The 27,686-nt window shown below is 39.1% G+C and overlaps 1 protein-coding gene and 1 long non-coding RNA gene across 4 annotated transcripts in view; one reads left to right on the plus strand and one right to left on the minus strand.

The window, feature by feature from the left end:
• NSMAF (neutral sphingomyelinase activation associated factor) overlaps positions 1–20,330 on the minus strand; it is a 39,866-nt gene extending 19,536 nt beyond the window's left edge. The window contains exons 1-13 of one of the 2 annotated variants that reach the window (XM_035553281.2): positions 20,138–20,254; positions 10,584–10,673; positions 10,408–10,486; positions 10,248–10,315; positions 10,124–10,160; positions 7,224–7,274; positions 5,576–5,647; positions 5,149–5,196; positions 4,998–5,050; positions 4,374–4,503; positions 3,335–3,406; positions 2,355–2,463; positions 306–482 (exon numbers count right to left, since the gene is read on the minus strand). In XM_035553281.2, coding sequence (XP_035409174.1) covers positions 306–482; positions 2,355–2,463; positions 3,335–3,406; positions 4,374–4,503; positions 4,998–5,050; positions 5,149–5,196; positions 5,576–5,647; positions 7,224–7,274; positions 10,124–10,160; positions 10,248–10,315; positions 10,408–10,486; positions 10,584–10,673; positions 20,138–20,190 — 1,039 coding nt within the window. In that variant the 5' untranslated portion in view covers positions 20,191–20,254. Of the gene's footprint in view, positions 1–305; positions 483–2,354; positions 2,464–3,334; positions 3,407–4,373; positions 4,504–4,997; positions 5,051–5,148; positions 5,197–5,575; positions 5,648–7,223; positions 7,275–10,123; positions 10,161–10,247; positions 10,316–10,407; positions 10,487–10,583; positions 10,674–20,137 lie in introns of both variants that reach the window. The other variant, XM_035553282.2, reaches the window with a different exon arrangement.
• On the plus strand, positions 19,702–24,062 carry LOC118251303 (uncharacterized). Of its 2 annotated transcripts, XR_004779746.2 has the most exons (5): positions 19,702–20,047; positions 20,384–20,656; positions 20,919–21,048; positions 21,750–21,824; positions 23,853–24,058. It is a non-coding gene; the product is annotated as an uncharacterized LOC118251303 (long non-coding RNA). The 2 variants fall into 2 exon arrangements; XR_004779747.2 differs by lacking the exon at positions 19,702–20,047 and having other exon boundaries at positions 20,510–20,656; positions 23,853–24,062.
• Positions 24,063–27,686: the final 3,624 nt, after the last annotated feature.

Below are 27,686 nucleotides of genomic sequence, written 5' to 3' on the forward strand. Positions count from 1 at the left end.
TGTTCCACGAAAGGCCATTTTATCCATTCTTACACATTGAATGTTCAATACCACTGATTTTCAGTGACCAAGCAGATGCTAAAGAGTCTTTACGTGAAAAGTGAAATATTTAACAGAAAAAGTGGAAGTTCAGTTGTCCACTGAACTCCAGAATAAGGGTAAGTGCAAACAAAAACATCCAAGGCCACTAACACCAAGTGCATTTTGATGTACCTGGAACTTTTGGCAGTGTAACACCCATCCCCCCCACCTGCCCTAGAGATGTTAGGCATGATGCACTAACATGCCTTCTTGTATACACATACCTAATACTGAACTAGAGTAGTCTGCTATGATCCAGGGAAATACAGGATACTGGGAGAGATCATTGCAGCTCCTATCAGCCAGATTGTTGAGATGAAGAAGATATTCGTAGTTCGATAAATGTCCTCGCTGCCATTGTAACATGTAACTTTCAGCTGTATGCTCTGTAATATGATTTTCTAAAATAAAACATAGCATTAAGGGGTTTTGAGGTTTGGAATTCCACCCACAAAATTATACTGTAATTAATATTAGTCAATGTAAAATAATTAAGGGCACAGTTGTTTAAAAGAACCAATCAGAATTAAGTAGAAAATTTATGTTTCAATAGCTATTATTCTTTATATATTTTGTAATACCTGTTCAGATAGGCCTGAAGTGCATTCTATGTGTCGTCCCCACCCCACCCCCCAAAAAAAAAAAAAAATTAAAAAAATCACCCAGAAGGAGTTTTGAAACTAAACGTGGACACAATAGGTGGAAAAGAACCTGAAAGTTTATGAAGTAATAGAACAATATTTGCAGACCACGAACAGCTTCCATGGCAAACAGGCAATCTTTAAGATTTCAGGTTTCAAGAAGCAGCTCTGCCAGGAAGCAAGGAAAAAAATAAATATGTTTTTCTACTGGACAACTAAGGATGCCCACTGACAATAACTTATTGCAAGGAGTCACACACAAATGTAAAAGGAGATCAGTATCAAGACAACTGAAACAGAGAAACTAGTGGAAGACAAAACTTTACCACCACTCAAGAGAGTAGCAAGTATGTACCTGAAGCATCCAGCCACTGAGATGTTACAAGCACCTTTAGAAATTATAAAAGGGTGAGCCCTATCCCTAATGTCCAACATCAACAAAATCTTCAAGACAGAACAAAGAACTGCGCTGGAAGCAGAATAAAAGAGAGAAGACTGATTTTTCCACTCCACCCCCTTGTACATCTTTTGACCTCTTTGGAAAGTAGAGTTGGACACAAATAATTTATTTCCATGGAACTGGAAGCTTTGACTTCATCAGTCCCTGCACCTGGAAACTTTGTCTTTGGAAAAAAAATACAGGAGAAAGTTATCCAGCAAAGTCTGAAGTGGGGTAACAGCACGCAATTAGTTTAATAGCAGAGAAAATCATGTCAAATTCTACTTCCTTTTCAAAAGGAAAATATAAAAGACAAAAAGGATTCTGAAGTTAAGTGATCATTTCATTGTGGATTTTCCAGTTTTCTTTGTGAACACTCTAAGATTTGATGAAGTAGGGAAAATGTCAACTGATATTTAGGCAAATTCATTAAAACAGAACTACAGTTCCGGTACAACAATGACATAGTACAAAATTTACATAAACACTTTCAATATTGGCAGTAAACATGGAGTTCCAGCGTTTCAGTTGTAGTAGCAGTCTTGAAAAAATAACTATTAGCTTTTCCTTTCATTTTCTCAGCGCACATACTAGCATTTTAGAAAGTTTGTGTTCATGATCTGCAAAAGATACGCACCACTTTCTAGGAATTAATGAATAAAAGACTTAACAGAAGTGATAATTTAATAGTTTTTGAAAGGTAATTTTCATCAACCATTGCTGCTGAGCTTGAGGAAAGTTCAAATATTTGTGTGTGCAAAAAATCCATTCACTACAGGAGCTTTCTCAACACAATTTATACTCAGACTTAACACGGGGTAGGAATGGAATCCACCAACAAGCCTGTCTATATTCTTCCAGCAAAGCACAATTTAGCTGAGCGGGTCTTTCTTACTCCTTGCTTTGAAGAAGCTCTATTTTATTATTTTGGTTTTTGGGCACTACATATCACGTTGCAGATTAAAGGAATCAGTTTCACTTTAATAATGTTATCTCAGCTTTCACACTCAGTTCTTCAAATACAAACAAAAAACATGCCACTTTGCAACATTCATTTTGAACTTTGCTTGCTTCTACCAAAAATTTTTAGGGCCTATTCTTCCAATTCTCCCTACAAATCAAGAAAGCCAAACCCAGACAAATTTCCCCTCACAAGAGACTGCAAACTACATTAATAAATAAATACTGCAAACCTAGATATGTTGCAATAAGGAAATAGAGCTCATCTCGATCTTGACAGCTGTAGAATTTCAAGTAGATATCAGAACATAGATCATTTTCTGTGCAAAATACTTCAAGTCCCTTAGAAGTTAAAGGGGAAGAAAAAACAAATTGAAAGCGGTTACTGTCAAGGTATAACATTCATGCTTTTACAAAATATTCCAGTTACTAATATCTAAAGCTTAAGACTAATAAGCTGGGCAGTAGTTTTGCCTATATACAGTCTAACATCTTGATCATTTCCGTTTCCAACCCTAAAAGCATTCAATTTACACCCAACTAAGCAAACAGATTTACAGCTGTCCATAGACTGGCTCCATCTAGCTTGTTTAAGGACAGGTAATATATTTTTTGTCCTAAGTGAATGAAGTGAGGCAAAGAGTTAAAGGTCCATTTAGTTTAAAGGTGTTTTGACATGCGAACTTTGTTCAATATTGAAATTTCAGTGATAACACTGAGAACACACAACTGAGGTTCCACCATAGCACTGTTGGTATCCCTCAGTCATGTACAGCAGGGCTCATCACTCCACATTAGTCTCAAACTAAACTAGTGATCAGGCTCCCTCCATGAATCAATCCAGAGAGAGAAAATATGAGAATTGCCCACCATGAGAGGGCAATTCATTCTATCATAAGATAGGTGTTTGAGATAAATGGGATGAATTGTTCCCTGGAGGTACTCCCTTCTCCCTTCCCCTACACCGACCGCTTATGAAGGAAATTTTTCATCCTTGACAGAGTTCAATTTTCCTGTTTCCATCCTTCTGACAGCACAGGGAACTAAAACACCTTCTAGTGTTTTAGGTTTAGTTTTTGAGTGCTGTTCACTAAATATTCCATAGTTTTTAAAAACATATACATTTTACCTAATGATGCACACAATTTCAGCTGGTCAGTTTAACAAAACATATACACAGCATGTATATATATATATATATATTTGAGCTTACCAGTGGCATTAGACCATGTCTTCTTTTATAGATGCGACGTATATTTTGCAGTGTTATTTGTACTACTGGTTTCTGTAGGGGGAATGGGTAGGGTGGTGAGGAAAAAAGACTGAGATATTCCAGGAGATTTATATTCTTTTACATTAACCTTTCCAATCAATCTGAAGTTTCTCTGAACTAGAGATACTAGCAATATCAAAGCAATATCCACCCATGTCATTTTAGAAGTGAAACAGTGGTTTTAAGCAGTTACTTTAAAAAAAGGAAGTTTGTCTTTGCTGTTGGTCCTTGTCTGAGTAGCAAAGCAGCTTAAGAATAAAATAAGAACAATGCATTAATCACCTAAATCTGTTGCCAGTAAGAATAATCAAGCAAAAGACTAGCAGAACACAAAGATCTGTATTAAAAAATAAGGAAGCCATTGGGTTGCTAGGCAAAATGTTTGCCAATGGTGCCATCTAATGGATGAAAATTGAATGGCATTTTGTCATAAAAAGATGTGAAACATTTTACTTGTCTGGACACATTTTCAGGATTTTAATAGCCTGCTAGGACTATTGCTGCTACTTCTGTGACAAAGTTCCAAAGCAGTGAGATGCTGTCAATTTTCCCCTAGAGAAATAAATGCTCAGTTTAATAGAAAACCTAGCTAAAATCTTCCAATACAAAGTAAATGTATATAAAGCTCTCACCAGGTAGGAACAGCACCACAGAGTAAGATTAGAACTTTACCTTAAATGAATTTTTACAAGAAGTTATTGCTAAATATTAATGGAGAATGAGCAAAGGACATTTTGTGCTTTGTCAGTAAGAGGTAAGTTTTAAGCAAGTTAGCACAGAGTCAGAGTACTGAGATATACTGAATGAAGTCAGAGCAGCATAAATTAAAGGAATGCTAAGGAACTTTTTATGAGAACTGAAAATACAGTTTTTTGGAGATGTGCTGCATGTGCATTTAAGAGGAATAATACAAGAAAACCTGTCCACTAGAGGAGCAGCGAGCTCACACCATATGCAAGACCATCTATGAGGCACTTACAGGATATCCATTAAGAGGCTGGAAGTACAAGTTAGCATCAGTAACACACACATGCCCTGGATTAGTCACCAGTGGTGTCACCATTTCTGCTTTACATTCCATATTCAGCGTTTCAGAAATGCTTTGAAATCTACAAGTGAAGAAAGGGAGTAAGTTTACCTCTGGTTCTTACATACGCAGAGCTACCCTTAAATTCTTCAGATTAATTTATAACCATGGGATGTCAGAATGGGGACTTCGCTATTTTAGGAAAGAAGAAAGTTCTTTGTTGAGACCTCTACTTTACGAAGTCGTGTTCTGCACCATTCTCAGAGCAGTATACCATTTCTATGTTCACTTTTCTATACAGAGCTTTATTCTGCATATACCAATGCCCAATTTGCAAAAAAATAATAGGTAAAATGAACAGTTTGAAGAAGAAAGAAATGGGGGGAAGTAACATATTCACCTTGACAAATTCTGTGTTGTAATTCTCCATTCCAGATGGTTCAGAGTGTAAAGAAGATAACTCTCTGAATTAAAGAACTTGTGCTTCCCCAAGGAAGCACTTAAGTACTGAAGCAGGAGACTAATTGACCAGAAATTCAAATATATTTTCCCAGTAGAAAGTTATTAGAAAAATACCTGTTTTTATCAAATGAAGTTCTAGCCAAACGGGATTGCAGTATAGCAGTTATCTAATGTGAAGAAAAAAGAAAACACAGTCTATGATCCAAATACAATTAGAGTTTCATTAGTAACATTGATATTCTGATAGAAATAATGAGATACTTACCATGGCAGCTTGATCTCCCATCTTATCTAGACAAGAAGCCCTGTAGAGCTAAAGGACATTGAACTTTAAGTGAAATAGCACAGAACTCCCACACAAGTCACAAGTCAATAGCAACTGGGAGGGCATTAGCGTTCTTAGTGCTGGAGTACTAGAAGAGTTATTATTCTTTCCTTTTAAAGTAGAACATGTTTGGTCGTTGTTATAATTTGTCTATACACTACTACCCCACACAGTAAAAAGCTATTGAGAGTAGCTTGCAACAGCTTTCAGAACTAGATGCTATGTTCAACTGCTGCATTTTAAAAAATAGATACTCCCATAATTTCACTTTGAGAATAAGTTACTCAAAATATTTAAAGAAAGCTCCCCATCAAATACCAAAAAGATACTCGGACAAAGTGTGTGGTGATACCAAATAACCACGTACCTGATGTAGAGTTTGCACAACATCTCCTACTTTCCCAGCCACATCCAGCTGAAATAAGTGTTCTGTGGTACCCTAAAACCAAAAGGATATTTACTACAAGTAAGTTTAAAATAAAGTACAATGAAAAAAAAAAAAGAAAAGAAAAAAAACACCTAAAATTAAAATACACTAAAACCTTGTCAAATTGTTTCCATAGGTTGCAGTATACATTTGAAAGACCTATGTTAAACTCGAACTTTTTTTTCTTTACAAATCCATCTTCCCTGTAGTAAGCTTTTTGCATAGTAATTGGTCAGTTATTTAATATAATGCAACATAATAGCTTTGAAGTGCTCCATTTAATATAGTGAAAACATCAGTAAGTGTAGAACTAGTACATGTTCTAACTAGTTTAATATCACAAACGTAAATATAGAATTAGTAAATGCTCTGACTAGTAAATGACAATACATTTGGACAGCTACTATATGTAGTTTTTAGACAAAATATTCCAGCCCATTCAATCTTCAAAGACCTGGCTTTAAAAGTCATCATTCTTCTCTACATAAATAGTTTTAAACGGGAATGATTCCAAATGTAATCACGTTTCGACTACTCATTAATAAAAACTCTAGGAAACCTGCTTTGGCAGGGGGGTTGGACCCGATGATCTCTTGAGGTCCCTTCCAACCCCTACAATTCTGTGATAACCTCATGAACATCACCCAATTTGTGTGGTATATTCACTTCTTTTATTCATATCTTTTCACTGTTTTGTCAATGTGATAGTTATAAGATATTTAATAAATTGTGCACTTGGAGACAAAACAGAAAATACATGGAGCAGAACAGAAATCAGGTTTAGCACAAAGAACTAATGGCATAAAGCAAATGAACAAGGAAATTTAAGAAAAAATAAATAAAATAGTTTAAGAGACATCAACAAAACAACCAAAACCAGTTGTTTAGGGAATAATTCAGACAATCTTCTTGTCTCTTATAGCAGTAATACATATTTATGGACTCCATGACTCCTGAAATTTTTTACTTGAATGAATATGGCAAGAAATATAATATAATAGCCTGTTTCAATTCTTGCCTTTGGAAAGAATTTTTGGGCAGAAATAGTGTTTTAATGACTCTGAATTTTCATTTGGTATTTGTATCTTAACCCATCTCCCATTCCAGCTGAAAAACCCTTACTTGTGCACTTTGAGGCCTTCAGGCTCAAGAACTGGAGCAGACTCACCCTATCAGCAGAAAGGAACCAGAAGCAAGCTCTGGTTTCTGCTGCGAGCAGACTTATCTGCCATTCCTTTGAACCGTGACGCATTCAGCTGGGAAATATCAGTTAGGAATCTCTCATCTCCGGTATGCTTAGAACTGAGGAGAAGCAGTGTCCACTAAATACTAGTGCCCAGCTGACAGCTCTGTTCAGCCCACAGAGCTGCACAGCAAGGGTCAAATCTGCAGTATGTCCTCCAACAAATAACACAAATACACCGTAGAATTCAAACACTGTTTTTTATCCAATATGCACAATTATTTGTTTTTTTAAGCTTTATTGTCATATTCCTCAACTTATAATCATCTTACTCTTCCCAAAATGAGGGCATAGGTCTTTGCAGAACATGAGTTCACTAAAAACAGAGAAAAAATGTATACTTACTCTGACCGTTTTATAGGGTGCAATAATGTTTCTTTCTTTAATGAGAAAAGCCTGAAAAAGCGAGAATGTTAGTTTTAGTCTGAAAAAAATCACCCCCCCCCCAAAAAAAAAAACATCCAAAAAACCCCCCAAAACTCACATCAATAATAAACATAAATCCTGATAAAGGCAAAGCTAAAAACACTGTTTAAGCAAGCAGAATACTGGGTTGCAATATCCTGCTTTAACTACCCTACATGAACTGCAGAAAAACAATGACCTTTTGTAGCTGCTAACCACAAAAGGGACAAGTGTCCAATGGATTTCAGAGGCTTACTCACTTATACAGTCAATTAGTGAGCTTTTATTCCCATCATATGACCTTCAAGGAGTTGAAGATTAAAGGCAGTAAACACAGCCACCAGTTTGGCCCCATTCAACAGAATACTCCTCCCCACCTTTTTGTCTGGCAGCTCATGTCCCTTGGGTTCTGCTCTGAAGGGAATGCCCCTACCCACAGGGGAAACTCATGAAATCCCATGAGCCTCCTCAAATGAGCTCTTTCCACTGCCAAACATTTTCCTTCCTGTTCCGACAGCCACGAAACCTCAGATTTCCTCTCTCATCCAATAACTCGCTTTTGAACATTTTTGTTTCTCTGATGCTACTCTCAGACTCTCAGATCTGGAGAGGACCTCCCCCCCCCAAAGAAAAAAAAACAACAAAAAAAAACCAACAAACACATGAAACCTTCAGATCCTTGTCTTCACATCTCCTACACAAAGGCTTAACTGTTGGCACATTGGTTTATCACCTTATCATCTGCTGTCTGAAAGGTGTCAAAAGCCAGAAAAGTCATGTTTTGCCCTGTCCATAGGAAAGGCTCAAACTTGTTAAAATCTCATGCCTGATTAAGACTAACTCAGTCCTGAACTCCACGAAAGGCACCAGACTGCACTACCAACCGTATTATTCTACACCATGGCCTGAGAGCCTTTCAACACACCAGGCATCCACATGGCTCCACCAGACCCAGTGCCTTCGTTTGCTTCCTACAGAGAGCACCATGCCTGTGGGTCTGCATTCAAAGGCAGATAAAGAAAACCAAAACCAAGAGAAATACTGTTATCGGCCTGACAGATGAGGGTAGAGCAGTGGACATTGTCTACCTGGACTTCAGTAGGGCTCAGAAGCTAACAGAGCCGACCTTTGCCACATAACAACTCACAGTACGGGCAAGCCAGCAGAAATTGAGTGGCATGCTTAGAAGCTTGAAGGCTCAGCATGCCTCTCTAAGTGCTACATCAAATAATAATGGCAATTAGTTCCTTTCATCTGACATCAGCTTTTACAGACCCGAATCAGGCTATAGGAGAATAAAAATCAGAGTAAGAGACACTTGCTTTATACTCAGCACTTACTTCTGTATGATAACTAAATACTATTCTACACTGAAAGTCCCAAATTCCAAACTATGAGGGAAAAGTCGACAGCACACATCAAAAAACATATGGAAGCAGAACAAAAAATTTAGCATACTACATTAATTTCATATTTTGGAGGACTTTTCTCCAATTCTATCTTAAGAAAAAGTACCAGAAAATAATATAATCTCCAATTACTATTTATATTTGCTGTTTTATAGTAATTATTTTTTAGTTTTCTTGTTACATAAAGCAAAGCTTCTTATCCAGCTATGCATTAACAAATTTGAACCCAAAGAAAAGGTGAACACGTTTAAGATGATCCAATTATTCAATATGTACAGTTTCCTACAAGACAGAAATTCTACTAAAAAAATATTCAGAACTAGATCATGATTTATCATCAGTACAACTACTGAGTGAGTACTTTATACTTGAAAGTCCCTATGCCTTTTATATAAAATACCAATATGTATCATCACAGCAAAATGTTTCAGAGCATTTCCCCAGTGACAGAAGGATGACTGACACGCTACACGTAGTAGGACTAACAACATTTGACACTTTAAAAGTTCATTCTCTTTTCTTCGTGAATGTTTTTATACTCATCTGTTCTTCAGAACATCAGTGTATGGTAGATGGGATGAGTAAAAAGTGTAATAAAAGACAACACTTTTTTTTGACCACCTGCAAGTTTGCATGGAACAATTAGAAATACCTATAAACAACAACTGTAAAATACTCAATACAAAAAATAGCATAGAAAAAATTGAATGGTTGTGTACCTCTGACTGCCAGAGTACATAACACAAGGCTTTCAGTATTAACTCTTGGTAAAAACATTTTACCTTCTCAAACATTCTAGCATATTCGTATTTCCCACCTCATCTCTGTTCTTTCCATAAAGGAAAACATGAGGGGTTTCTTTGTTTGTTTGTTTGTTTGAAGCATTGGAACACTTATCAGCCCCAATTTTGCAAAGCTTGAAGTATATTCTGTTGGTTAACATTAAGTATACATATGTTCAAATTAATCACAACTCATGACTGAAACTTGAGCCCACATTTCAGGATAGCTACTGAAAATGACTTGGTGGACATACAGTAGAGTCCAATGATTTTATAAAGCTGAACTGAAAGGACTAAGATGGCTTTGCCATTACCAATACATGCTGCAGAAAGAAAAAAATCTATATATAACTATAGCAAGACGAAAACAAGGATGATTAATAACCACTTTGAGATCAGTCTATTCGCCTTTTTCATTCAATTCTAAAATTGCCCTAAGCTCTTTTATAAAATGCAGTGTAAAAAATTCTTTTATAGTTTGAAATTTCCAGCATCAATAGTCTCATATTAATGCTAAGGTTTTTCCACACCAATTAGTTGTGTTTCCAGTCAACTCCTCACCCTAAAATTCCAGCTCTGAGAACGACAACAATAAAGAATGTAACCTTTCATGTTTATACATCAAGAATCTGTTATATGCAGCTCTTACCTGATTACATACAACAGAAATCCCTCCAGATGTTTCCCTAAAATGTAAATAAGATATTTAAAGTGATGGGCATTTCCGCTTTTTAGAGTTAAATGCATATATACAGTAACTCAAATTCACATACCGAGTGAAAGGATTATTTGCTTCATTGTCTTCTGAGGCTTTTATACTAATGCAGTCTCTCAATGGTATCTGCAGCAAGTAAGAAAAACACATACCCCTTCTTAAAAGGTTTTTAAAAGGAATCTTAATTTATCAAGAACTTGCAAGGTTGCACTGCTTACCTTGATAATGGGTTGGATATTTTCATCAGGTTCAAAAATGATTGATTTTGAACAGATTTTTAGAGAACCTCTGATTTTTCTAAAGGAACAAAAAAACAAGTAGTAGTTGTGTGTGTTTTACAGATACATGAGACTAGAACAACTAGAGTAAACGAATATATGTAAAACTTTCATACCTTTCATCCCTGCAACCTTTATTTATGATATGATTAGCTGTGTGCTGTTCAAAGTAATATTCTTCCAGGTTAAGAAGCAGCAGTGAAAACCTACAAATAAATAAACAAAAATTATTTCTTCAAAAAGAAAACACCACAAAACAGCTAATGTTCTTAATAAAATATATCAAGTGTTTCAGAAATCTTCACTAATAATATATATAGAATCATAGAATCACTAAGGTTGGAAGAAACCTTCAAGATCATCCGGTCCAACCATCCCCCTACCACCAATGTCACCCACAAACCATGCCCCTAAGCACCACGTCCAACCTTTCCTTGAACACCCCCAGGGATGGTGACGCCACCACCTCCCTGGGCAACCCGTTCCAGTGCCTGACTGCTCTTTATGAGGAGAAATGTCTCCTCATTTCCAGCTTGAACCTCCCCTGGCTCAACTTGAGGCCATTCCCTCTAGTCCTATCACTGATTACCTGTGAAAAGAGGCCGACCCCCAGCTCCCCACACCTTCCTTTCAGGTAGCTGTAGAGAACAATAAGGTCCGCCCTGAGCCTCCTCTTCTCCAGACTAAACACTCCCAGTTCCCTCAGCTGCTCCTCACAGGACTTGTGCTCCAGGCCCTTCACCAGCTTCGTAGCCCTTCTCTGGACACGCTCCAGGGCCTTGATGTCCTTCTTGTAGCAAGGGGCTCAAAGCTGAACACAGTACTCGAGGTGCGGCCTCACCAGAGCAGAGTACAGGGGCACGATCACCTCCCTGGTCCTGCTGGCTACACTATTCCTGATCCAAGCCAGGATGCCGTTGGCCTTCTTGGCCACCTGGGCACACTGCCAGCTCATGTTCAGGCGAGCATCAATCAGCACCCCCAGATCCTTTTCCTCTGCACAGCTTTCCAGCCACTCTCCCCCAAGCCTGTAGCGCTGCATGGGGTTGTTGTGGCCAAAGTGCAGGACCCAGCACTTAGCCATGTCGAACCTCATCCCACTGGCCTCTGCCCATCAACCCATCCTGTCCAGGTCCCTCTGCAGGGCCTCCCTACCCTATATGTGCCCTGCCCCCCTCCCAACCTCCAAGAATGAATTAATTTAAAATAGCTTTTTAAAAGAACAAACCTGTATGGTTTGTATACATATAAAGATGATTGACTGATGCTCTTCCAAAACAGTCAAGGTTAGATATTTCAGTCTGTTCATATGTCTGAGGTGGGAACTATCCTAGCATAGCTAGTCTTTAAGGAATAATGCTAATAATAACACTACGTTTAACTCGGATCAGTGTAAGACAGTCAAAATATGCAATGACACAAAAGGTGGAGCAGGAACTAACAGCGCAGAACGGAGAAGATAAGATCTTTCCAGGGCAAAGCTAAGTGACATTGGTTTCAAGTGTTAAGTGCAAACCACAGGCATGGTTTTTACAACACGGCTGAGCCACTCTATGGATACCCTCTAATAAAGCATTCTCCAACTACTTTTTGGCATTTTGTACCAGTGCCAGTGTTTGTTCAAACCCACAGGAAACCTGTTTATGGGCTAATCCAATAGGAAACAAACCACTACAACAACAAAAATTGAAGACATCTTCTAAAGCATTTCATTGCAGGATCACGGTAATGCCAACACTCACACAAAGTAAATGCAAATAGGTTAGATTTGATATAACATGAAACTACGTTCTCTAACAAATTAACTGCTGCAAGTAATGAAAGCTCATCAGCTCTACTAACAGGGTGAACACAGGGTCACCTATGCATTTCAGCAACAGGGAATGACAGTGAATATCAGCGCAGCAGGCAGAGCAGCAACATCTTATTTCCCTTCAACATACAACTGCTTGTTTGTGTGTGGAGCCGGCCCGATCTGCAGAAGTACTTAACATTTATTCACATCCACGCTTTGAGCTAAGTTCTGCATTGTGTTCATGAGGTGCTTTACGAGAAATGCTCGTGACAATGCTAATAAGCACCAAGCGTCCCCAGGGCATTATGGCACGTTTAAATAGCAAGCAGTAAACATGTTGAGAGTTCAAGAAATGAACTACATACTAAACAGTCTGCTTGCTAGGACAGCATATTTCATACTAGAAAAAACAGCATTACTGGAAAATACATCCTGTTTATGTAAGTTTCATGTTGTGTCTGTGTTGCACTAAATGCACCAAGACAAAGGTTTGCTGTACTTACAAGTGGATCCACATGCTCAACACCTCCTGACACCCCACGTCCAAGACTCTCTGCCCTAACACACCACTGCTTCTACAAAAAGTCCAGTGCATTATCTTTGCCCCTGCGTTCTTGAAAACAGGTGTTTTGTGATCCCATTAAGAAACACTAATGTTAAAATGTTAGAAAACATACAGGTTACAGCAGTGTAAGCCATACAAAACTCCTTAAGAAAATTCAATGCAAATCCACAAAGGTCACTTCAGCCGTTCCCCCAGTTACCATTACTGTGTTTCTTGAATATCTCAGGTTTCCAATGGAGTTTCAGGGGCTTTGCCATCACATATCATTTCTCAGAAGACACGGTATCAGTTGCCTTCTGTTTCTCATAGAAGTTTATTTTTCAAACTTACTGCAACCTATGAAAGCACGTCCTATCAACAGGTGTAAACTGAATTCCCAGCTTTCAGAGGCTTTGGTGCCATCACTCGCCTTCAAGAAGCTAAAATAGAAGCTCTAGCTCTGCATTTTGAAGAAAAAAGCTTCACTAGGAACATTCTACATCCTAAGGGGGTAGAGGAGTATGAAACCATAGCAGCTTCCCCACAGCTACCATTAAATCCCGTTTTTCAACACGTCACCTAATTGAAGTCACACAGGACAAACTTAAGTTTTCTGGGCTTTTGCAAACTCAGATCTAGCAAGTGCTATCATATTTTTATTCAAAGCTTTTTAATAAAGCTGTGTCAGGATATGTAAACCAGTTCAACATCCGGATGTTTTTCTTTCTAGTATATATAAGCATACACACTCAGATGATTATCCACAAGCCAAAATACTTAAGAACAAAGGTAACGCCCAGATCTGTTTGAAAAATCTTCCACTTTTTTGTCAGGGAACAGACACTATGGACACAAGGAACAATCAGCTTCACAGCAATGATGTTAAAGGTCCCATAAATCTTTTGTGACAACTGGTAAATCATGTTCGATAGAACTCATTTCTGAAATTCCGTAAATAAGTAGAGCCACTAAGAGTAATTGTATCAACGGGGTCCCTCGTGAGAGCCTTCACCACACACGATGGCAATTCGGGCTTGCCAGGAGTTTTAACAAGTATTTACAGGTATCAGGGGAACAGATCACTCTCTGGTACATGGCATCAGCAGGCAAACATGGTGTTGTGAAGGTCTGAAAAAACAGGAAATCAATAGCTATACAATTATAGCAGTGGGGATCTTCAACATGCAACTAAGCAGATGGACTGCAGAAGAACCAGCAGGGTGATTGTCTTCCAAAGAACTACAGAAGGTATTCGAAAGACGCTTGTGGTATCAAGATGACTGACACACAAAATTTATGTTATCAGCTGCTACATAGTCCTATGACAGGAATTTGTACATATGTTTGGTACAGAGCTAGAATAGTAATTTGATTCTTCTGGGCATGACAAGAGAAAACAAACACACACACAAAGGAAAGGAACGATGCCCAAGATAAGAAACGGATGAAATGCATAGCAGTGGAGAACCCTATCTTGGTCTCAAGCCACTGAGCAGCTGTGCTAGTCCCTGTGCTGCATAAGCCTATGACTTACCATGCTGCCCTGGAGAACAGCCTGGCTCACAAACCCAGCGTCAAGTCACGTAAGACTAGGTAAGCCTGTTCCTTTTTCCTCAAGTCTGAGCCTAAGACATCAAGAAAACTCAGCCTCAGCCATTACTCAGGCAAACATCTAAACAAGGTCTTCCAGTGAGAAGAACCAGACTGCTTCAATAATACGATTGGTTTCACACCCCTCCCCTCCAGAAGAAAAACAACAAAATCTATTTATGTCTAATTTTTCCCCAAAAAGCAAACCGTAAGTATCAACTGAGAAACGTACAACACCACTGCCGAATCCAAAATGAAAAAGATTTTTTTTCTTTTTTAATTATCACTAAGAACTAGTATCTGGAAAAAGAGGTTTTGTTCTAATGCAAGCACTTGTGTTTTTTAATAAAAAGCAAAGGGATCTTCTATGTGTGGCTGCTCTCAAACCCGTTATTCCTATAGCACAGTAACAATGAATACTGGCAACTACTGTTTCAGGCAAACACCAAAGGATCACGTTTGCGGTATTTTTCTTAGCATCAGCAAGTGGCTCATTTTAATCCACTTTTGAAATGTATAACCTCATGGTTACTTGAAACTTCCTTGAAGTTGAATCACTTGAAACAAGTAATTTCATTAGCATTTATTAAAAATAGCATTACCTTTCTCTAAGTAGCTATCTTCTCTTGGAAAATTCGTGGAAACCAACTCAAATAGCCTTTGAAATCAAGCAATGAAACTCATACCCTAGCATATCGTATGATGTGTTTATGCTGGCTTCCTAATAAAGATACATTTTACAGGCTTACGTTCACAATTTTTGTGGTCACCAGGCTATTTAATTGCTTACAACAGATTGATAAGGTCAGTAAGCCACATTTCTTCAGAAATTTCTTCAGGCATTTCTTCAGATACAATTTACTATTTTTTCCTCATACATTGAACTTGACACATTAAACTATTTTTAAAAAGTGATATATTGATTTGAAAGTGACAGAGAGGAACAAAATAGACAAGATTTTCAAAGGAAGCTTAGATGCCATTAAAATATCTGTATGGTGTAATGCTCAATGCCTTATGTTTTAGCTTCTTAGCAGTCTGGTCTTTATCCTTGGATAAAGTCTTGCCAACAGTAAAAGAAAGCTTCTCAGAAAATGATATGTGGTTAATGCATTTGATCATTTCAAAATCTGAAGGAAACAGGCTTTAACAGCTTCAGTGGTCCAACCCAGCCTTCCAGCTTCCTCAGAGACTACTTACAGTTCAGGAGACAACTCACTTCAAACTGCAGAAGCCATCAAATTAGCAGACAGAGAAGAACAGCAGCTTCCAGTCAGAGCTGTGGAGTTCCCTCAGGATAGTTTTGCACAGGTTTAATAACCAGAACGAGTTCATGGAGGGGAACAACAAGTAACACAGACTGTACAGCATGAAGGGGTCAAGGGCAAGAACACCGTGGCTAGAAACAAGACCTTTCTGCTCAGAGGGCAGCAGCCCTGCTGTCAGAGTGAGAAGGCAGCAGTGCCCCTTCCAGGATGAAATGAATCGGCAGCCTCCACGGCCACCAGGGCAAAGCCTCGAGCTTTAACATGGGTGGAAGGGCATTTGAGCTATTACAGCTCAGATTTAATGCAAACCCTGTATCTGAAATCAACAGCAGAAGCAGCTAGGAGGGAGAAAAAGAAGAAACTTTAATGAAGGCCCTAACAGCTTTTTTGTTGGAACATCTTTGATACCCACCCGCATCCACTGGTGTTTGTCTATTAACTCTTTATTCCACGAGGATCAACCTTTTAATAGCTGTTGCTTAAAATCTAAGTACCTACACTTAAGTGTAAATTAAAGCATGCTAATACAAATTTGCTTGAAGGCTTTTTCATATTCCTGTTTTTGTGTTGTCCCTGAAAAGTGACATTAAGAAAATCTGAAAAAAAAATCAAATTGAAGTGATGTGGAAGGTGTGCCCTTGTGATAAGAATCAGTATTGGTTCAAAAAGTAGCTTCAGGGAAAAAAAGAAGGAAAGGAAAAAGAGAAGGCAAGCACCTTGCCAAGACAAACAAAACTTAATCTGTAGCAGGAAGAAGAAAGAGTACTGCAGGTAAGGCTGGTACACAAACAAAGCAGTGAGAAACTCTGGTTGCTCTTTTTTAAAAAAAAAAAAAAAAAAATGTCTTGTCTTGCTTATTTTTTGCCTTTTTCAAAAAGCTCCAATATAATTGCCACTCCAAAAAGGGCTGAGGACTATGAGTCAAGAACACACCCTAGACGCATACAAAAACTAAGCAGGACACTAAGCAGCAGGAGAACACTTGCAAAACCTAACCTCATGTGATGTCACCTCCTATACACAAGGTTTGGGAAGCCAAATTGCACCCAAACATTCCTAGCATCGTTCAAAGTATGCAGCAAAGAAGCCAAACACACAGCTCTTGATTTACCAACTACAACCTGAGGTTTGTAAGTCCTGCCAAGATGCTATAAAATATCCCCCAAGTAGAAAGTCTGTTATATTGGGCTCATTCTACCTGAGAATTTTAGTATTATTTTGCTTCACGTGCACGTCCGTCCACACTTCAATTCGCAAAGATCCAAGCGAGATCCAGCAATATAGTCAGCAGGGAGAGAACCAAAATCCAACCCGACAACAACAAAAACCAACAAACCCACAATTTATTTTATGTTCCAATGTCACCCACCACCTGAAGCACCAAATCAGGCACAGGAATGAGCGTGCAGGGACCAGCATCTCAGCAAAACCCCATTTACATCATCCAGAAGAAACAGCAGCCCATTGATCCTGCTTTAAATTCTTCATCTGTGATTGAATTGTTACCATTTCCACCACTTCACTGCACATGCTGGGAAACTACTGGGGCAGAACAGTTTCAAGTGGTTGACCGGACACACCTTGGACAATCACTTGACCCGATACCAAAGTACAGTCCTCATAATAGAAGTACACTGCCAGGGATGAACCAGTTCAGCAGCAGCCCGCAGCTACACAAAACCAGCTCTAAGTAAACCTCCTCTTAAGAGCAAAGTATCTATCGGCCAGCTGATGTGTGAATAGAAGTCTTCCTTACGTATATTTTGTCCTCAGAGGCTAAGATAAGGCTACATACTTATCATGAAACAAAAAAACAAGCGGACATCACACAGCATCATCGATCTGCAGGACCTACATGCTGCCAGCATGTTGTCTTACGTGAGTGATGTGAACAGCAAAACAGATGAACTCCTCAAACAGGAAGCCGAGCAGGCAAACCAGCAGAACTATTTATAAAACGTCTCTGTATCAAGTGTTAGATATGCCTACATTTGGGCACTCAGCCAGCAGAACCCGGAACTCTATTTATAAAGAGAGCAACAACCTTACCAAAATGCCACATCATTTAACTCGAAGTTTTGTAACTAAAATTATTTAAAAAAAAAAAAAACACAAACCAACAGACTCCTACTAATGCATGTTGAGTATTTTTACGGATTAAATTGGGTAATCATGCACACAACACTGTATTAATTAGAAGAGAACATAATATCTTTCTTCGCTCTGAACACCTAGGAAAAGTGAAAATATATGTCTAAGAATACAGGTACATTTGAAGTTAAAAATCCTGCCAAAATTAATCCAACTCATTAGGTAGATTGATTTGTTTAATAAAATATAAAGTAAACCCCATTCTTTGTTCTCAGTGTATGAACACAGGACGTTTTAGAATGATCTTCTTTTCTTCTAGAAAATAACATAGTAAGAAAAGTAGACATACATAATCAGATATTAAATCAGTCCAAGTAATTAGTTTGGGATTTTTTCCTGATCGCTTAGAACTGATCTTCCTTCCTCCCCCCTCAGAGGAGCTATATAAGAAGATTAACTTTTTACCTACTGTTTCCCTGTGCTCTCAACCAGAACTTTCATAGCTTGCATATTTGTTCATTGCTTTATATAAAAACAAACAAACAAAAAACAAACAAACAGCAAACTAACAAACCCACACATGAAACACCATTACCACAAAGTTTCAGAAAGGCCTGGTCACCTCAGTCAGAAATAACTACAGCACGATTATTTAAGAGAAGTATGGGCTATTGTTCTTGTACCAATTACCCAGCAAGAAGGCTAAAAGAAAAGCTTCCAGAGGATGTCATTTCTATTAAGCAAAATAAACATCTCTTTTGTGCTGTTTTAAGGCAGGACTGCCGATAAGGAAAACAAAAGACAGGATTTGATATTTCACAGCCAAAATCGTTTAAAGTGCTTAAGAAATGTTTTATGATTTCCTTTTTTTTTTTTTTTCCTTCAGAAAGGCACAGGAAGAGAGAGAGGAGAAGAGACACGATATATATATATATATGTATATATATATATACGCACACACACCTGATTTCATATATACAAATTTACTCTTATTTTACACATATGTCAAGTTAGGCAAGGGGAAGAAATAGAGAAATGAGTTTGCAGATATTTAGATGGGAAAAGCTACAAGTGAAAATGACAACAAAATTAATCTTTCATGATGTTCTCAAACTACAAACAATAAGATACAAGATCCTAAAACGCTTCCAAGGAACTTTCATTAACTGCAGATCAGTAACGCTGACAGACATTGATAAGTTGGTTTTGTTGTCAGGGCTTTTAGGAGAGACTTTTATACCACTTGGATCTTTAGAGCAAATCTGATGAGTTGAGGCCTCTTCCTCAGCTTCTCAAAAAAGTGGAGACAAGTTATGTTAAAACCTAAACAGAGCTATTATAGTCATACTTCTAGCTTTTCCTACAGTGAAGATGCTTTACTTCACAATTAAAAATCCTTCTCCTCCTCCACAGGAAGCTTGTCCATTCTCCCTCCAGGACCCTCACAGTTAACTGAAACCACAGCAACCCCCAAAAGCAGCAAGGAGAAGAAAGCAAAAGAAAGCAAAAAGGGATCCAGAATACGTTCTGCCTTTGGAAACGTTTCAAAAGCTGTAGTAGCTTCATCGGCTGAATACCTATGAATCAGAATTTAGATGGGCAAAGTGAGCCAAACTCTTCGTCACATGTTTTTCTCCCCAACAATAAACATCACTGTGTAACCAGCACCAGGAATTTGCACAGGACTCACGCGGGCCCGGCTCGGTGTCCACGCGGGCCCCTGTGGCTGCAGACCCTGCAAATCCTGCAACGGGAGGCACCTGGGGGGCACCACGGTGCCACGCTCTTACCTTGCAGAGATCTCCTACATGGCAATATGACGGTTATGAAGGGTTTTGAAACTTTCTGATGAGCCAGGCATAGATAAGCCGCATAAAAGAAACTGTGACACAAGCTAAAAATAAGAGAGCAAATTCCGGCCGGGCGCAAGGTAAGCCTTTCTCATATGGTCAGTTAGTCATAGGAACATGAAATACAGTCAGAGAGCAGGAAGGGGGTAATTGCATTTAGAGCTTTAAGGAGCTGTCAGAGAGTCTGTAATTGAAGGACTGACGATACGCCGATCGTAATGTTCAGAACAATAACAAACAGCCTCTACAGTGAAACAGCGCTGTGCCTCGACACCACCAACGCAACTGAAAACACCCGAAATGGAGCTCCCACGCGCTGCTTCCACGCAGTTTAAGCCGAGCGAGCTTAATTTATCTCCGTTTCCCCAGCTTTGCCCGGCACCTTTCCAGCCCTGACTGCAGGCACCCAGCACCGACCCGACTGCAACGAGGACGCAGGCGGGTACGGCGCCTGCAGCCCCTTCACCCTCCGGCGCCTGCACTCCCGGCCCCTCTCACCCGAGGGGTCCGGGGCCGGGGCCGGGACTCTCACCTCTCCTTGGAGTACAGCTCCCGCTCCAGCCGCCGCCTGCGGATGAAAGCCATGGAGCCGCCCGGCCTCCCCGCCGCCGCCGCCGCTGTCGCAGCAGGCCGGGCCAGGCCGCGCCTCAGGGAGGCGGGGAGAGCAGGGCCGGCCCGGCGGGTCGCCGGGGTGCCTTCCCTAAGCTTCCTTCCTCTTCCCCTTCCCTTTCTCTTTCCTTCCTTAAAACTTCAGCTGTGTTGTTTTTTATCGCCGCAGGTCCAGAGGAGCAACCCGCGTCCCCAGCTCGCAGCAGGGCCTGCAGCAGGGCCTGTGCCCAAACTGGTGTCGGAGGGAATAGGTTGGGGTTGTCCCTCTCCACGGGGTGCGTTGAGAGCAGGAATGGAGGTGCCGTCCTCCTGTCACGGGTTTAAAACCTAAAAAACCTCCGTGGGAGGAAGAGGTAAATAAAATCCCACATGCTTTAGTTCGTGTCACTGCAGCTGCATCTGAACAATCCGTAACGTGTGCGCTGACACGGTTTCATGTAAGGTAGGAAAACAGTGTTATTTGCATTTTTATAAATAAAAAAAAAAAAAGTTGAGTCACACAGGGAATGTGATTTTTCACGTAGGAATAAAAAGAATTATAGGCTTGTAGGCATCGAGTCTGTCTGATCTAATCTCTGCACTGAGGCTGATTCAGATATATGTTGATCAGTGTTACTCAGTTTCAATTTGTGGACCCATAAACATGAATATGAGAAGTGCTGTATATGCTAAGAATTGATTTGCTTTTGCCATTTGTCTTTCAGGGACCTCTTAGGAGTAGTTCACAAAATCTAGGAGGCTGTGGATCATGGTCTGAAAAGTGATATCATCCATAAAAAATATTTCTGTAATTGATTTATAAAAACACCTATTTGAAGGAAATCTACAACTCTGGTATGTAGATTGCAGCGATATTTAACTGCATTTATGAAAATGTATTTGCCTTGTATCCCACTTTATTCTTTTACTGCATTCCTTGCTGTCAAACTCAAAATGGAAACAGACAATATTTTTATATTGTTCACGTATGTTTTTATAAATCTGTTTGTAAATATATGTAGATATTTATTTATACAAGTGTTTGTATATGTAGATATGTATATCATCTTCACACAGGCTACACAATTTTGTTCATTTTCCTCCCAGACTACGTTCATTAAATGATTTATTCTTACTGATTTTCTCTAGTTTCTTTCCAGTATGGTTTTTGCCTTTATCGTAAGGTGTGAGGCCCCTTAGAGCAGTTCAGCTGAGGACTGACACCAACTAGAGTGTAAGAATTACATCCTATGTATTAGACAAAAGAGGAACTTCTATAAATACATCGCAGAAATAATTTGCTTTTCTTCTGACAGTGTTACTTCTGCTGAGAACCTTTTCTAATGTACTGCCACCTAATTCTCCCAATTTTAGTCTGTGCATTTGAGTTTTTCTCAGATGTAACGTTTTGCCTTAGCCCTCCTTCTAACTTTAGATACTTATCCAGGTAATAGAAATAGTTTTGAACTCTGACTCTGCCTTGTAGCTCCCAGGTTGGTGAGAAACATTTACTTATTTGTTTTAAATATATATGTATATTCTGTTACATCTTGCAGATCATTAAAGGAAATATTGAATAGAACAGAAATGACAACATACCCTTATAGGATGTCCCTGAATATGCTCTTCAGGTTTGTTTTTTGCAAGCAGCATGCCAGTTGGTTTTGATTTCATGAAAACTGTGTTTCCTTTGCTTTTTGTTTTAATAAAACTGTTGTGGGACAGTCTCCAAATTACAGTAAACTCAAGGTCTATGATACCTGTTTTTCTACTGAATCAGTGAAATTGATTGTAAAAGAGGGCAATAGATTAGTGTGAGATTATTTGTTTTTGACAAACCCATGTTAACCTCTTTATAAAACAATTTTTCTGGAATATCAGGATTAAAATTAGCATGTATAGTTGTAGACCTGCTTACCTTAGATAGACACATTTTATCCTTTTCTTGTCTCCTGGAACCCGCATAGTCTTAGCAATTCAGAGATTACTTTTGCTGTATTATTAAACCAAATTCTTCAGGCTCTATTAGCTCAAACCTATATCATCTAAATAGTTTTTAACCCATTCCTTCTCTAAATTCTTTGTAAGATAAATTTAACTAAGTATCTGGGCACATTTCCTTGTTGCATTTTCTATCTCTTTTTACCTGTCACTCATTTGGTACTGTAGGCTTTGTGATTTTATTCTTTTATTCCTATTCTTTTAGATTACTCTTCAGTTATGTCCCCTTATTGTGGCCTTTTTATTTTTTTCCAAATCCTTGAAGGACTCCTAATGCAACTTTAACACAGTATACCTAAGCTTTCTACAATTCCTTTTGTTCACATCAAGATAGCTTGCTATTGTATGTTTAATTAAAAATGAGTCTATTGTTCTCTGTAGAAAATCTAGGTTAGCTTTAAATGACCGAGCACAGGCTAGACCGTACAGAAGGGAGGTTAAATAACTCGTATAGGATGGCATGCTGTTATGATGAACCTGCTTTTAGTACCCAGATTAGTTTGATTAAAGCTAGTTTAGCTATTTCTACATAACAATGTAATCTGTAGTTGGCAGGGGCAGAATGCTTTTTCTTCCTCTTCTTAGAATAGAGAAGCCTACTTTGCTAAAAATATGCCATGATTGCTTGCACCCGGTTTACCTTCTCCCTTTAAAGTCAAAATGAATTCTACCCTACTTGTCATGAAATTCAAGTTAGTAATGCCTCTTTAACTTCTGTCCCTTGAAGCAAAAGATCATCCCTAAAACATAACAAGAACTTCATGGACCTTTTTTGCCATGGTACATAATTATTCTCATTTTCAAGTAGTTGAAATCCACTGTTATCTCAAGGGCGAGTTTCTTGTATACCTCTTTTGCTCAGAATAAGTCAGAAAAAAAGCATGAACTTCCTCTTTTTTAAGAGAGCTATAGTCTGTTATGAAAAGTAGACCCCAGTGGTGACAAACTGCTACTTCTGCCTTTTCATATTCACCAAGATACAATCTCTCTCTTCCTGGACTTGATACAAAATGAAGCACCTTCTCTTGCTTTCCTTTGCCCATTTTCCTTAGCAAGCTGCATTCTTATACACATTCTTATACAGCTATTGTTGAAGTGTGCCAGCGTATCTCTGACGATACTAAAACCGTATTATTTCCACAGGTTCGTTAGATCCCTGACATTTGACTTCAAATATCCCTACATGTCTTTCATGATTTTCTTTTCTCTCTTAATGCTTAATCATTTCTTTCTTCTGTCTTCCTCTTTAAGATTTCTTCTCCTGGCTCTTTGTGGCAAGTCTCTTTTTCAAAGTCTCTCTCTCAAGTTGTTAAAAGATCACCTCCCTGCATATGTTAGTCAAGGACCTCAGATGCTCTTTCCAGTCTTTGTTGAATTGACACAATTTCTTCCCAATATGGAAGAAAAATACTTAAGGAACAATACCCCATGGTCATGTCGTTCAGACCCCCTGTCAAACCATCCACAATTCTGTGCTGTTAACCCCTGTATTTGTAACAGAGTAGCCAATGCCCAGTCCTCCATCATAGAGGACTTTCTTCTTTCTTCTGTCAATGTCCTGCTATAATCCTGTTATTCTGGGTAGCTTTCTCTATTCTATATTTGTGTCATGTCAGCAACATGCTAACGATGTCCTTGTCAACCCTTCTATTTCCCAGGTAAAGATCCCTGCTCATTTTCCTTTTCCTGAAGAACCTGGTAGAGGGCAAATAATTGAAAGCAGAAGAGTGACAAGACCTACTACTATTATGTTTTCACAACATTACTGCCATTTTAAATAAATAAAGGGCTCAGTTTAGTCAACGTCCATGTATCAGCACAAACTTTAAGGCATACACGGCTTTTTCTTTCGTGACTGGGGAGAACATATGAATGTATATCAGCCACTATCATTGTGAGTACGGGAGTCATATATTAGATGTAGTATCATATGTACTGTGCCAGCAGTTTTATTAGGGAAGGTTTCTACAATAGTAGGCTTCTGGAAGGTATTCTTCAGTAAAGCTTTGTCCTTCAAGTACCTAAAAAGCTTCATGAAATACAAAATTCAAGTATTCCATGTCAATCCATTCTGTTCTATGGAGAGTTTTTAGACATGTTCAGGAGAGGCTTAACCTCATCTGTTGAAGTCAGTGAAATTCCCACTGAATTACTGGGATCGTAAAAGGCTTCCTGAGTGCATTTCAAGGATCCATCCAGTACTATATTTATGCTGTAGTGTATGGTAATGGCCAATCCTTGACATGTTAATCAAAAGTGGAACTTGTAGAGAATGCTCTAACTATTATTGTTAGAACTGGCGAGAAAACAGAAGCACATTTTTCATGGAAAAAGACATAGTCACCTCTCACTGTTTTTCAAGGACATTTAAACTGTTTAAAATAAGTTTGCCATTTTGTAAAGTTAGCTTTTTTTTAAAGGTGCAAGCAAATACTTGTACTTTCAGTAAGAGTTGAGGGCAGGTTAAATCCTGTAAAGCAGATGCTAGCTCAAAGTTCTTTGTGGTATATGCTCTCTTTTCATTGTATGTGTACTCACAGCCTAGACTAATATATCTCTAACTGGTACATCTTGCTTCTACCACAGTAAAAATAATAGAATCAACGACATCGGCAGCAACAATAATTAGATGTGCCATGGCTTAACTGTTGTCCTGATCTGAATGATGACTTGGAGGTACATGCGGAAATTCCACTAATTTGAAAATAATCATATAAAATTTGCCCTGATCATACCATTGCAAGCTCCAGTGTGAACACATTTAAACTAGTTTGTAATCGGCTTATTTGTACTAAATTATGCAAAGTTTTTTTGAGCTAGTTGTAAGTGTGTACACAAAGAAGTTTGCAAGTGTTTAAGTGATTTAAAATCAATTTTAATTAAACCAATTTTATCAATCAAAAAATGCATAGTTTACCATTTTACTTGTAGCAAAACAATCCTATAGGCAGATCTTTAGAGTCAGCATTTAAAGCTGTTCTATAAGAAAAAAAAAAGAAAGTGAAGACAAGGAAGAGAGAATTTTGTGCAAGTATTTTACACAACAATTTAAATTGATGATTTCATACAAAAGTAATGTTTCTAGTGAAATCCCTCCTAATGACACCAATGATTAAATGGAGTACTTGACTAAATGGATTTTATTTCACTGACATCCTCTACCTGGACTTGTGCAAAACATTTTACACTGTTCCCCATGATATCCTTGTCTCTAAATTGGAGAGATGTGGAAGTAAGGAATTGGCTGGATGGTTTCACTCAAAGAATTGCAGTCAACGGATCAACATCGAGGTAGAGATCAATAATGAGTGGTGTTCCTCAGGGGTCAGTATTGGGACCAATGGTGTTTAACATCTTTGTCGGTGACATGGACAGTGGGATTGAGTGCACCCTCAGCAAGTTTGCCAGTGACACCAAGCTGAGAGGTGCAGTCGACACACTGGAGGGAAGGGATGCCATCCAGAGGGACCTGGATGAGGTGGCCCTGTGCAAACCTCATGAGGTTCAACAAGGCCAAGTGCAAGGTCCTGCATCTGGGTCAGGGGAATCCCAAGTAGAAATACAGGCTGGGGGGAGAATGGAGTGAGAACAGCTCTGAGGAGAAGGTCTTGAGGGTGTTTGTTAATGAGAAGCTCAACATGAGTCAGCAATGTGTGCTTGCAGCCCAGAAAGCCAACCGTATCCTGGGCTGCATCAAAAGAAGCATGATCAGCAGGGAGAGGGAAGTGATTGTCCCCCTCTGCTCTGCTCTTGTGAGACCCCGCCTGGAGTGCTGCGTCCAGGTCTGGGGCCCCCAGCACAAGAAGGATGTGGACCTATTGGAGCAAGTCCAGAGGAGGGCCATGAGGATGATCAGAGTGCTGAAGCACCTGTCCTGTGAAGAAAGGCTGAGAGAGCTAGGGATGTTCAGCCTGGAGAAGGGAAGGCTCCAGGGAGACCTTAGAGCGGCATTCCAGTACCTACAGAGTGCCCACAGGAAAGCTGGGGAGGGACTCTTTGTCAGGGGGTGTAGTGACAGGACAAGGGGGAATGGTTTTAAACTAAAAATGAGGGTAGGTTTAGATTAGATATAAGGAAGAAAGTATTCAGAGGGTAGTGAGGCACTGGGAAAGGTTGCCTGGAGAAACAACTGTTGGAACTAGATGTCCTTTAAGGTCCCTTCCAACCCAAGCCATTCTATGATTCTATGATTTTAGTGCTCACTGAAAGGTGGTCTCCTTTAGGTCTCCGTGTGCTTTCACTAACATTGCTAGGAGCTCTTTATCACAGTTTAAGCAATGGCGAATATCAGGGCTGCATTCTCAGCCTCTGGTTTGGTCAGTTCAGCCTGTTTATGGGCTATGAAGTGGCTGATGTAGTCAAACATGAAATGGCACCTCTATAGGCAAGCACGTATCATTAGAGGATAGTTGTCAGAGAGTGCAGGCATGTCTTGAAACACCTGCAGAGGCATTTTAGGTAATGCAAGAGGTATGTTGTCACCGAAGTCTTCAATTGCTTTGAGTTGCAGATGTCTGCTATGGTCAGAGGTGAAAGTTGGAGAGGCATTTTGGCTTTTCTTGCTGCTGAAGCTTAAACTGGAAGTCTCAGAGTGAGGTGAATTACTGTTTAATCATATTATTTGCCTAGCACTGAAGGTATGACAGCATAAGAGTGATGCCCAAATCTCAGGCCCTATCCTGAGTTCCCAGTTGGCAGGTCATGGAACTCTACCTACTTATGAAGGTGGACATCTTGCATGTGCAGCTCAGCCTCTGCTGTCTGCATACAGGCAGATCCCTACAGTCTCATTATGGAAGTGCCCTGAAGAGGACTCGTAAAATAGTGCAGGGTGTATGCTTATCCCAAAATAATCCAGTACACATTTATACATCTGCACTGGTGGGGTATACAGCACTCAATACTAATTAAGTTTCTTTAAAGGCATGTAAGATTTAAAGATCAAAGGCAAAACTTTAACATGAGTATATTTACTCTATTAAAATAGGTTTAGAACACATGATAACTATACCAGGAAAAAATGTAGATTATGTTCATCAAGTAAGATCCCTCCTCACAACCTCAGTGCCTGGGTACTTCATGAAGCAATGACTTTGCTCCCCTCCAACATCCATAAATCATGTCATTAGATTTGTAGAAGTCACTCTGATCTGATGTAGAAATACTGAATATCTTACGCAGATGTTAGTTTGAAAAATAGATGAGTGGTTGAGTCATTTCCCTGTTTAACCTCTATTTTAAGTCTTTCAGTAACCTTATAACATATAGATATAGACACACAGTCCTCAAGACAATGGAGCTGTATTTCAAATAGCAGAAATGAAAATTAATATGAATAGTAATGGTGAGTCAACCAAAAAAGTCTAGGGGAGTGGGGAACATCTATTCAAGACAGATACATTATGCAAAAGTAGTATTTAAAAATACAACCTTTCAGATTAAAGTCTGATTTTCACTGTATCCCCCACCATATGTCACTTAAATGTACTTAC

Source organism: Cygnus atratus, chromosome 2, assembly GCF_013377495.2.
Source record: "Cygnus atratus isolate AKBS03 ecotype Queensland, Australia chromosome 2, CAtr_DNAZoo_HiC_assembly, whole genome shotgun sequence".
Taxonomy (NCBI): domain Eukaryota; kingdom Metazoa; phylum Chordata; class Aves; order Anseriformes; family Anatidae; genus Cygnus; species Cygnus atratus.